Genomic DNA, 12,083 nt, shown 5'->3' on the forward strand with positions numbered 1-12,083 from the left:
TTATATTCATTATAATATTTAGTGCGATTATTGTTTTTCAATCCAAGATCACTATGTTGGACAGCAGAGGGAAGATTGAGTACTTGAATATTTTTATTAAAATTATTATGGTGTGTACGTCTTTTACAAGCCGATTAGAATTTGACTTGACGTTAGGCCTATTACAGTGTTTAAAAATGTAATAGGTCTAACACTAATGTCCTGTGACAAGTAAAATTTAAAATCATTGTTACCAAATTGCGGCATCATAAGTATAAACACTTCGAGTCCTTATTGTTAATAGGTTCGTTTTGAGTTTACTTACTGATTAAGTACATTTTATTACAAGTTACAACTTTTACAATAAGTAAGATTTGTTTTTATAACACATACGTTTCGATCACTGATGCTCATGTACTTGAGAATGATCGCACCAGTGATCTCATCATACCTGTTCTAAAAACAAATCTTACTTACTGTAAAAGCTCTAACTTGTAATAAAATATACGTATAATGTGAACTTTTGCATTCGAGATTAATGATGTTTAATATCTTTGAGGCCTAAATACTGATATTAATTTACGAATTCGTGATTAATAATTTTTTTATCAATATTCAGCCAAATATTTATATTGTTGACTTCCGAACCCGAGATTCTCGGTGTTTAAGAATACAAGGAACGTTAAACATTATTTTGCCAGTTTTTTTTGGTCCAATTGCTGGTACGAGAATAAAATCGTTAACCGAAAATATTTTGGGGTTATTAGTTAAAGATTGTGTTTAAAAATGGGTGCCATCTTTTAAAAAAGTTTCTGCCATCTTCTCTATCAGGTCACGAGCTAATTTGCTTAAAGTGTATAACGCATAAAAAAAGTTCGTAAATCGTTATTTTTGGCTAGTTAACAATATCTGAAGTTTTGTTTATTGTTATTATGTTAAATAAAAAAAAATTAGATTTAAAATTTGACTTTGGGGAAACAATTATCCAACGTTTTGCCCGTTAAGACCGACAATATTGCCCGTTTAACAAAACAGGAACGAACGAAGCAGGCGCGCGTTTCTTCCGTCGCTACAGTACAAAATCAACTTATTAATTTGGAGCTACAAGAGTTGTTACAAATGAAATAACGCTATGAAACAATACATGTGAAAGTACATTTATTTCTGTTAAACTTATTACATTTTTTTCTTTTATAGACACTTAGTTGGTCAAGTCTTGAAAAAAACAACACGATATACTCCATAAAATGTTTTTCACATTGCAATACGAATGTGCAAATCTGTCTTTTAACAGATGGGTCGTTAATACCTGAATAACAAAAATGTTAAAATTTTTTCAATACAAGTGTATATATATATATATCTCCGAGAATAAAAGTAAAATAAACCCCTCAAACCAAGGAAAACAGTTTTCGAAACAATGCGTACAGTCCACAATATATATATATATATATATTCAAATTATATCAACTAGCAAAAAAAAATTAGGAATGTTTAGTTTTAAACAAATGTACCATCAACAAAATAATTAGTCTCGTAAACATTTAAAAAAGGTACAAGTCTGAGATTCTTTAAAAAAACAACTTTAAACACAATATAATCTTATCCAGATTACTTCAATACTCTCTTCGAACATGTTTTCTTATGTTTGTATATAAAACGCCAGACAAAATCTCCTCGACACGTTTTGAAATAACTTTAAACTCTAAGATAATTACATGGTACATCCCATGACTTAACATTACTTTTGTGTACATACTTTTTATGAAAACTTCAGCTGCAAAAATAAATAAAAAGGCCGTTTCGTTAGCAAGATCGAGTTAATTCCCTAGTTTTGAAAGACTTGTATTCAGATTCTGTGTTCAAATATCAACAGAATACTCTGTATAAAAGTACTATGTAAAAGTTACTCTCTCTGTCAATCATAAAAATTGCTTAATAATTTTATGTAGCATATTGATTCAGTAAAGGACAAGTAGATCAACGTTTATCTTACACATTGTAAAATATATCGATTTTCAGACCATATAAAAATATTTTCTTTAATTAATACATGGAATATTGTGGACAATACGAGTGGCCTTGGGTAAAAATTTCCCGATTATTAATTCCGAGGCACGTTTACTAGATTTATCTACACTACTGTCAATGTTATAGATTCCTTTTCATATATAATTATCACAATCTATCAAAGTTGTGTAGATGCATTTTGTCTTGTAATATATCCATGTATCATTATGGCTGAAAAATAAAAACCTCGTGTTCCATGAAATATTTCAAATCTGTTCTGATATATTACTTCCTATGGAAAAAATAATAACAGATGATGAAAATAAAATTTTCCATCCTTATAGTTTCTTAGCAATATTAAAATATCTAATTGAAATATAAATAATATAATCCAGTAAATCAGTGGTACTTAACCTTTTTTGCTCCATGCCCTACCTCCACACCTAAAAAAAATTTGATGCCCCCTTAATATAAAAACAAATTTGGTGTTGAAAAGGTATAATATATAATGTAAAATTTAGAAATTTACCAAAAAAATAGGAGTTTAATTAATAATACCGCTTTAAATTTACAATATTAGGTAAAAATAGAACAAATTCGAAAATTTCTCACCCTCAAGTTTGGTAATCTCAAGTCAGTGAGATCCTTGAATGTCATATTTAGGACAAATGAATGACATATTTAAAAACTGTATCAGACGACTCAGTTCTGAGTCACGGAACGTTTTTTGCTCTTCACACCCAAATGAAAACTTTCTTATTGCCCCACGTTCAGAACCACTGCAGTAAATAAAGTCTAACCCTAGAACTCTAATACAAATTAGTGAAGAAAAAACAACATATAAATGGAATAAACTATCAGAAGACCTTAAATTAGAGAGAACATCTAGTTTTCCTGCCACAAGACAAAGTAAAATTGAGGAGGACACAAGAATGTATCGAAACTAGTATTTTAATTTCGTCTTCTTATAGTTTGTTCCACTTACTGTTTTTTTTCCTAACGTTTTAACTGGTAAACACGATATTTATATCTAATAATAATTTTTCTTCTAGCCCCACCCAAAGCTGAAAAATTCTACGTTTATCAGGAGTTGTTTGTAGCACAAACGTTAATGAAGCTAAATGTTTGGAGTATCCTGAAGCACTGCTTTCATTCAAACACGAAACAAGTCTCTTAAAAAGTAACCCTAAGCACTGTGCATAATCCAAGATTTTCCCACAATACAAACTGCTTGTGTAACAATGAAAAATGAGGGTTAGTTTATTTACACCGAATAATAGGGTACTACGAAATACTATTTAAATGTTAAATTATTCCACATTAAAAAAGATATAGATAATACATTAATTGATATGTAAAATATAAAAATGTTTAGAATGACATAATAACCCTGACTTTAAATAAAAAGGGATCTGCAGCAGATGAAGGGACAATGTTTCCACTTTTACCCCCATTATTTCCATACTCAAAATAATAACTTTCAATATTGGACTGAGTAAAATAACATCTGATTCGACCATAATATGTACAAACAAGGACATAAAGAGGTTTGTGATAAGATTGATGGTACTTTCTGTCCAAAACATACTCATTTCATTTTTTTCTCAAATTTTAAGTACCACTTTGAGCTGGGTTAATGTTTGTCATAAAATAAATGACAGCATTTTTTGAAAGGTTAATCAAAAGAAAGTTGGAGATTGTCAAAACCAGGTTGTATGGTTAAAGACCAGGTTGTATGGTTATGGGTTCAATCACAAGAGCTAAGTAAAAGATGGAGAGGCCTAAAGAATTATGAAAAATAAACTTAGGAAACGTTACACACATAGAATATCTGCTACACTAGTATACTGACAATGAAAATTACAGTACAAGTTAAAATAATGAATGGAATGCATAAAACATGGCTTACAATTAATGTTACTTGCGACTTAATAATATCTGAAAAACACTGTTAACATGCAAATGCCAAGAAATACATATCATGGCAGCATTCACACTTTTCTAACCCTTACAAAAATACTGCTTTGTTTAATCAATAAAAATTGTACAATATTAATTTAAAGCAAATTAGTATTATTTTAGAAAAAAGAATAAACAGCACGGATAGTGAAAAGAGCTGGGAATGTAAATGATCTTATCCAAGTACATGTTAGAACGGATTTACAAACTATGATAAATAACGTTACAAACATGAGAATTTAAACGAAATGCTTTAAATAAATGGATAGATATTTAGTATGACTTCTTTGCTAACAATATCACACATCACAGAATACACATGTACATACAGGGTATCATTTGAACAAATACAACCATTATTATATTATCACAAACATTACAAAAACTGATGTGTATATACGTGAAAAATATGTTCTTTATCAAAGTTAAAACCTTCAGTAACGGTAAACTTTCTTGCATAACTGTTTTGATTAGATCTATCAAACTTAACTCTTCCTGCAGCTTGGTTATAATGTAGCTACATCATTATTCATCTTTCCATCACATTACAACACTGTGACAATGGGAAGGTGCTGTAAGCTAGCAGTATGACCATATTCACTGGTCTGGGTAGCTCAAATGCCAATGATAACAATGAAATGATATCCAAAAACAGTGAATACAAGACTGAAAACGTACAGAAAAAGGTAAATTAGTTTTACTACATGAAAAGGCTTATTTAAGTTTGCATGTCTTGCTTTAGTCCTATGTGCAGTAAGAGTTAAGTTTATTTTCACCAGGCAATGAAATGGAGATTACTACTTATTCCAACTGGAGACCAACAAGGGATAACATATCCAGTTACTACACGTGCTAATAAACCCATGATACTGGTACCCACTGATAGCTGGTATTCAGTGCATCAATGGCTTCTCTGAGCTGTTCATAGGTTTTGTCAAAGTTGTTATTCACCAAAGTTAAATCAAAGTATTTCTCATAAGCTCTCTGTAGTCTACTGCTCTCTTCAATGGTGTTCTTCAGATCTTCATCCTATACAGAATATACAATTCAATCTCTCTGAATAGCAAAGTTAAAAGTTCACTCAAAAAGACTTGAACTGCTTTCTGAAAGAAGTTCAAATATAAATTTCTCTGAAGTTTATTTTTCATTGGGGTAAGTTAATGGAACTAGTAAGAGCTTTAGAAAAATAATAGCTCAATAGAAATATTTGTCATATGCAAATGAACCTACATTTCCAAAACTTAATTATTCCCGTTAGGTTTCTTCAAAATATTTCCTCTCAAAACAAACTTGAGTTGTGGTAAAAGTTGTTCTACAAGTCTACCAACAAATAAATTATTGGTTTTGAGGGGATTATGCTAAGCATTTCCTTAGAAAAGTGTTCAAAGATTAATACAGAGTACTTTTAAACTAATGAAGCGTCCTCAAATTTGTATGACAACACAGAGGTAATAAAGATCTGTTTCATCTAATCAACAAAACACCTAGTGTAGTTTGTGTGGGTTATGAAATAAGTACCTAGTGTAGTTTGTATGGTTTATAAAATAAATACCTAGTGTAGTTTATAAGGGTTACAAAGATTTACTATCACATGTTACAGTACTTTCTGATTTGTGCTTTAAACATACGATGCAAATGTCAAAGATCAAGGTTACTTGTACATTTTAAAAATGAGCAAAGTTTTCTCTTTAACTGACAATGAGTTTTATCTGTATCTTTATCATTCACATTTTTTTAAAACCAGAGATTGCAAATTTCTAATAGGATGATTATTTTTAAAAAAATATTTCTTACTACTACTACTACCTAAATCCATTTGTTGTTGATTCTAAAAACAGCTTGCAATGGAGCCAGACATGCCAACTCTTGCACATTTGACTGCATATATTTTACCTAGGCCTAACATAATAACTTGATATGAAACATAACCCTAAAAACGTTGAAAGAAAACAACAACAATGATGAGCAACATTTATGAAAAGTTTGTGAATTCTGATAAAGTAAAGGCACTCATGTGAGCAAAATTCGAAACAATAGTGGCTATTTCTAAAATGTGTAGACATTCTGTGATTTAAAGGATACTGATGAAAAGTATAACAAGAAAATAAAATAAGACAAAAAATATTTTGATCTTATTATATTTTAAGTTTTGTTCTTGTAAGGGTTAGACATTCTTGTTGTCTTTTTAAATAATTAATTGCTTATTTAGGTAATATCAGTCAATTAATTGGCTTTATGGATAACAAAGTGATTATTAATTATCAAACAAATCAAATGACACCTCTAGTTAAAAACCATGCCTGAAAAATTTATAATTAACTGAAACGTTTTTTAAACAGATTTTTAGGGCACAGTTGACAAGTTTCATTTCCAAAGAACCAAATATAAAAATGCTTCAAGTATTAATAAACATTTTGTGTTCAAGTTTTACTTTTAAACTCTGATCCATTACATACAACTTTAAAAAATAAGTGCCATTCAAGTAAGAACTAGCCTAATAATTACATTAAAAAAATTATTAGGAACTGTTTAGAGACAACAAAAAGTAATCAGATGTTCTCAAAACTGACTTAAAAATTTTATTATCAGCTTTTTACAATTTAGCACATTTGTAGAGATTAAAATTTTATATACATATTTTACTATAAATCAAGGTGATATTTCTAAGACATTTTAGTTATTTTTATGCAATTATCTTTTCCCTTCAAAAAGCAAATTTTACAGTAAGACTGTTAGTTTTCAAATTTGCAGGTGGCAGTAAAACTGGTCATTTAAAAAAATGCAGTTCTAATCGTTCTAGAAAAACTAACTGGTTAAATCTGAGTCTAAAGAAGCTTTAACTTGTCAAGTCTCACACCTTGAACACACTGGTGTCTTAATTTAGACAGAATTAACACATCCATTTCCTACCTCATACAGGGAAGCCAAACTCTCCAGAGTCCTTGCTCGACGAGATCCGTGGCGTCCCATAGCCCGATCAAACTACAGAATGGTGAAATATATGAAAATAAATGGAAATTATCCAATCCAACTAGACAACTGTAAAACAGTATTATATGAATGTTCACTTCAGCAGAAGTTTTAATAACAGATGACTGTAAAAACAAGCCTAAATTTTTTAAAATATATATGGAGTGTTTGATCTTTAATCGCTAAGATCCTCAACAGCTAATTCTTTGGTGACAATGAACTTTAACTGAACATTTCACATTTTTCTAGATTGTTTTTTTTTACAGGCACACACACCCACCCAAAAATGAATTTACACATAAGCTTATGTCAACTCCACTATATCAGGATAAAGAAGACAATGACATGAACATATTTTTTTAAACAGCACATTTATCATAGAATACAAAGCAAAGATTACCACAGAGGAGTTTTTGTTGCAAGATTCAAACAAAACATTGTTAGAAAGATAAATACTAATTATTCATACAGAACAGCCCCAAAAATAAATATGAAATTTATTTCCTCCTCATCTTCATTTTAAGTTCAGTACCCTTTCTCTGTTTACAAGTTTGCAAAAGTGTAATTTTTTTGTATTATTTATCTAATGCCTTTGCTTGACATGAAAATTATTGAATAAAAGAGGCATCACTAAAATCTGATAGTTTTATTTTGTTAACATTTTATGATGATGGAAAACTTCCACTGGCCTTTAACTTAAAGCCAATTTCACAACATTAGTACTTGACCATTGACTTATGAAATTACTTACCGTAAGACTCCTGGTACTTGTGTAGCCATGGTTACGTCCATAGAAATGCATTTGCTTCAAAAGTTCGGCATGAGGTGCTGAGACGAATATGACGTATGGCATAAACTCGGGTGTTTTCAGCAGTTTCAGAGACTAAAAGAACAATTATTAAACCTTATATAGAAGATATGATTTTAAGTTTAAGAAAATAACTAGAACTAAAACTATAAGAATTACAAAAAAAATCTCAATTTCTTTTGTAAATTGTGCCAAGCAAAAGTAACAAAAACTGGAACAGTTTCTGTTTCAAGCTAAAAGAATGAATTTATATATCAATATTATCCTTAAATAGTAAGCAGCACATTATCACAAAATTCAGAGTAAAAACAAAAGTTTACAAATACACAACATTAACACTAAGCAAAATGTGTTACTTGATTATTTTACAATTTCACATTCTGGAATGAAGACATTACCTGAGGGTTGCAATCCATTATACACATCTTTCCTGAACGAATAATTGCACGAATGGAATCAAGTTTTGTCCCATAGATATGCCCTCCATATTCTCCCCACTCCAAGTACCTGTTTTCGGCAATATCTGCCTCTATGGCTTCTCTGGATACAAAGAAATAACTTTTTCCATCTTGCTCTCCATCTCTCTTTGGTCGAGAGGTATCTATTAAATAATCGTTAAATTGTGTAATAATATTTTTACGACTTCTAATGAAATTTGTTTTACTTAACTAAAATTAGAGACAAACAACGAGCAACTTTATTAAAGACACATTTGGCTGCAAAAATACTCAAAGATTTAAAAAAATGGCTAAAGAAAGGAACATTTCCAACAGCTCTTCTAGTATGTACAATATAATTTTCTTTAGTCTTTTGGTGTTCTCATCAAAATTTGTAGTACGTTTTAGAAAACATTTCTTTAAATGAACACTGCTAAAATGGACAATCATGTACATAATACAGAGATGTAAAAAATGCACACCATATTATTTGTTCTATTCTTACAGCTGTTCTAAATGTGCATCATTAATATCACAACACAATGTTACAACAGGATCATTCTTCAACCTCTTTTAATGGTTTATCTAATTTCTAGTCATTAAACATTAACAAAAAAGCCATAACCCACCTAATATATGAAATGAGTCAACTCTGTACTGCAAGTAGAGATCGTTACGAGGAACTATCTATTACCGAGATCGTTACAAGGAATTATTTATTACCGAGATCGTTACAAGGAATTATCTATTACAGAGATCGTTACAAGGAATTATCTATTACCGAGATCGTTACAAGGAATTATCTATTACCGAGATCGTTACAAGGAATTATCTATTACAGAGATCGTTACTTGGAATTATTTATTACCGAGATCGTTACTTGGAATTATTTATTACCGAGATCGTTACTTTGAATTATTTATTACCGCATCACTAAAAATAGAGAACAGTTACAGAACAAGAAAAAAAAATTCTTTCCAAATTTACAAGTTCTGAACACACAACAATATGTCAAGCATTAATGTCACATAAAAATAGGTAGAAAAGAAAATACTTACGAGGCAAGGGGAAAGCGAAGCGCGAGGGATCAGAACTTATCAACCTGTTTTTTAGAGAACGCCTTCCTACTCCTTGAGCACCAATCAGAATAATACTTTTACGCTCAAATGGGGGCATTCGAGCAACTTCCTCATACAGAGTTAGTTCTGCTTTGTCATATTCTAAAATATACAATGTGTATTTCATTATGAAACAACCCCTTAACTAATGATAAATTTCAGAAACACAGTTTAAAATTATCTGTTATATATTTTGATTCGTGGATTGAATGTCTCCATATAGTAAGCTTTTAACATTAAAAGATATATAAAAAAACATTTAAAATATGTATGAATTGTTTACAATTTAACAAAGATTTTAATGAAGACTGGAAAATGCATTTAGGAAAAATATAAAAAACATGAACTGTTACTCTAAATAATGGATTAGTCATAATTCTATAATCATGAATTGATTTTTGTCAGTACACAGGCATACTAAGCTAATCATCAGGGCAAAGCTTTAATGGCAAAATGTTGGCTTACATGATTTGTAGTAACGGGCGATGTTTTCTATAGGATTTTTACTTTGGTTGGTAAATAAGGACCTGAGAAAGTAAATAACTAAAGACCTTTATACTTTAAAAGTCATACAGAGACAGGTGGGTGTTAAACCAAATCAGTAGAAATGTTCAGTCTACAGTGTTACGTGACCTTTGGTTCTGGGAAAACTGTTTCTGACATGTCATCAGGCTTTACTTGAAATTGAATTTCTACAGTTGAAGCTTTACATTTCATTACTGTTTACAAATTATCCATAAATGCTTTTGTTTTAACTACTGCTATATTTCCATTTATGCAATTTTATGAAAAACATCCTATAAAATCCACTTAAATCATTTTTTGCATCTGAATAGTAATTTCAACTAAAAATTAAAAGTCATTTATTTACCAGCATTTCCTTTAGTGTGATACATGGTTTTTCGTTTCTTCTTTGTAATCTTTGTCCCGCACATTGCTAAGAGAAAGGAATAACTTAAGTATCTTTTTCCTTTTTATTAGAATCTCAGTATCTCACTCACAAAAAATCATCCAAAACATCATCTTTAACTCGAGTAATTATCTTTAATGATCAATTAATATTATTTCCAATAGTCTTCAATTTGAAACTGAACTTAATTCTTTTTTTTTCTAATCAACTACACATGCTATCCTAAATCGCAAGTATTTCATGCTTGAACTCAATTCTGTTGAAGAATGAAATGTAAAACAGCATACAGATAATGTCTTATAATGTAGATTTTACATATAAAAACCCAAATGCTCACTTGATTTTGTGGCATAGTCATATTCTGGACGTACAAAAGCACGTCGTCGTTCTTCCAATTCCTGAGAGGGAACGAGTCCAGTTAGGCCAAGAGAACCAACTTTACGAGCCTAAAACAATGAGAGCATATGCAAGGTATTTTAAACAAAATGAAGTAACGAAAAGAAATGGTTATATAACATCAAACTGTAATTATGCACTTTATCCATCTCAAGAAAATTTTAACAAGATATTTAGAGACTATGAAGAATGCTTCTTTAGTCACTTTAGTATGTGTGCGTGTATATAATGGAATAATATTAAAAATCCTTGCAACCCACATTATATCATGCTGCATCAAAACCTAATTTTTAATGTTATACAAGATTTAACTTCTTAATTTCAAAAGGAAATATTCAAACAAATTCTTAATCTTCTCTTCTCTGTAGCACGTGGAACTTCTTTGCTCTGATTGGCAATTTTAGACTATTTTTTACCCTTATATGATCTTCCGAGTTTTGCATAAATTACAAAATTATTGTATAGATGTTATTAAGCCAACATGTAAATTTATAACCTCCAATCTCCTTGCTTTACCGAGATATAAATAAAAAAGTCAAACCTACATGCCAGCCCCTTCCATCACATCCAGTCTTTCAAAAATGTCAATAATTATTTCTGATATTTACCATTGGATTACTTATAAACAATAGAAAAGGAATATCTTCTTTTACTGATTTCATTATGAGGCTAGTTCAATCAGACAGTTTGGAAATATTTGACCTCAGTTTCATTGTTTGCCGCTGTGTTGTTTGACTTGACCAGCTAATAGAATTTTTTAAACTCAATTATAGCTGTTAAAAAGCTAGTTAAACTATAATAGCTTTAAGACATTAAGTTTTTTGTCAATGATAATATTTTGTATTTCTAGCTGTATATTTGAAATAAAAATAATTAATACTTATTTGTGGAAAGTAGGCTTACAATTCTTCATCTTCTACTGATAAAAAAAGAAAAAGTCCAGATGCAAGTACTAAATTCCTTGTATTTGTTATAAATATATTTTTAATTATCCTTATGAAAGTAACTAATATGTAAAAATTAGAAACTCAAGTTATATATAAAAAAAAAGTTGAATAAAAAAAAAATATACTTGTTATTCTCTGTCATAGTGCATGCATATCCCAAAGCATGATTTAGTAATATGACTGTGACTTGCTTGTAATTGATCATTTGTTTATACAATGCTGTCCATATGAAAAACGTGGATTTTGGCATTTTTCTACTTTTTATTTAACCATACATTGCTAAATTTACTACACTTAAATGTTAGGGTAGAGAAAATAAAAGATATAATTTAAAGTTTTATTGAAAAACTTTTGATATTCATTTAGTAGGTTCTAGAGGTTATGCAAATGAACTATGAAAACTGCAAGATGAAAAAAATATTTTTTATCCTTAACATCAAAATCACCTTGCACTTGTATTGACTCAGTAAAGGTTTTGTAAATTCACAGACAAATCCTCAGTAAAAAAAATTCACTAAAAAAACTTTCTTTTGTGTGTGTGTGTGTGTG

The 12,083-nt window shown here is 29.8% G+C and overlaps 1 protein-coding gene across 2 annotated transcripts in view; it reads right to left on the minus strand.

The window, feature by feature from the left end:
* Positions 1-2,718: 2,718 nt before the first annotated feature.
* The window catches only part of LOC106461656 (MAGUK p55 subfamily member 6-like), a 36,070-nt gene continuing 26,705 nt past the window's right edge, over positions 2,719-12,083 (minus strand). For both annotated transcript variants that reach the window (XM_022388661.1, XM_013921501.2), the window contains 7 exons: positions 10,529-10,637; positions 10,153-10,218; positions 9,222-9,383; positions 8,125-8,327; positions 7,670-7,801; positions 6,859-6,930; positions 2,719-4,977 (listed from right to left, as the gene is read on the minus strand). In XM_022388661.1, coding sequence (XP_022244369.1) covers positions 4,801-4,977; positions 6,859-6,930; positions 7,670-7,801; positions 8,125-8,327; positions 9,222-9,383; positions 10,153-10,218; positions 10,529-10,637 — 921 coding nt within the window. In that variant the 3' untranslated portion in view covers positions 2,719-4,800. The remainder of the gene's footprint in view (positions 4,978-6,858; positions 6,931-7,669; positions 7,802-8,124; positions 8,328-9,221; positions 9,384-10,152; positions 10,219-10,528; positions 10,638-12,083) is intronic.

This window comes from Limulus polyphemus, unplaced genomic scaffold (assembly GCF_000517525.1).
Source record: "Limulus polyphemus unplaced genomic scaffold, Limulus_polyphemus-2.1.2 Scaffold1005, whole genome shotgun sequence".
Lineage (NCBI taxonomy): Eukaryota > Metazoa > Arthropoda > Merostomata > Xiphosura > Limulidae > Limulus > Limulus polyphemus.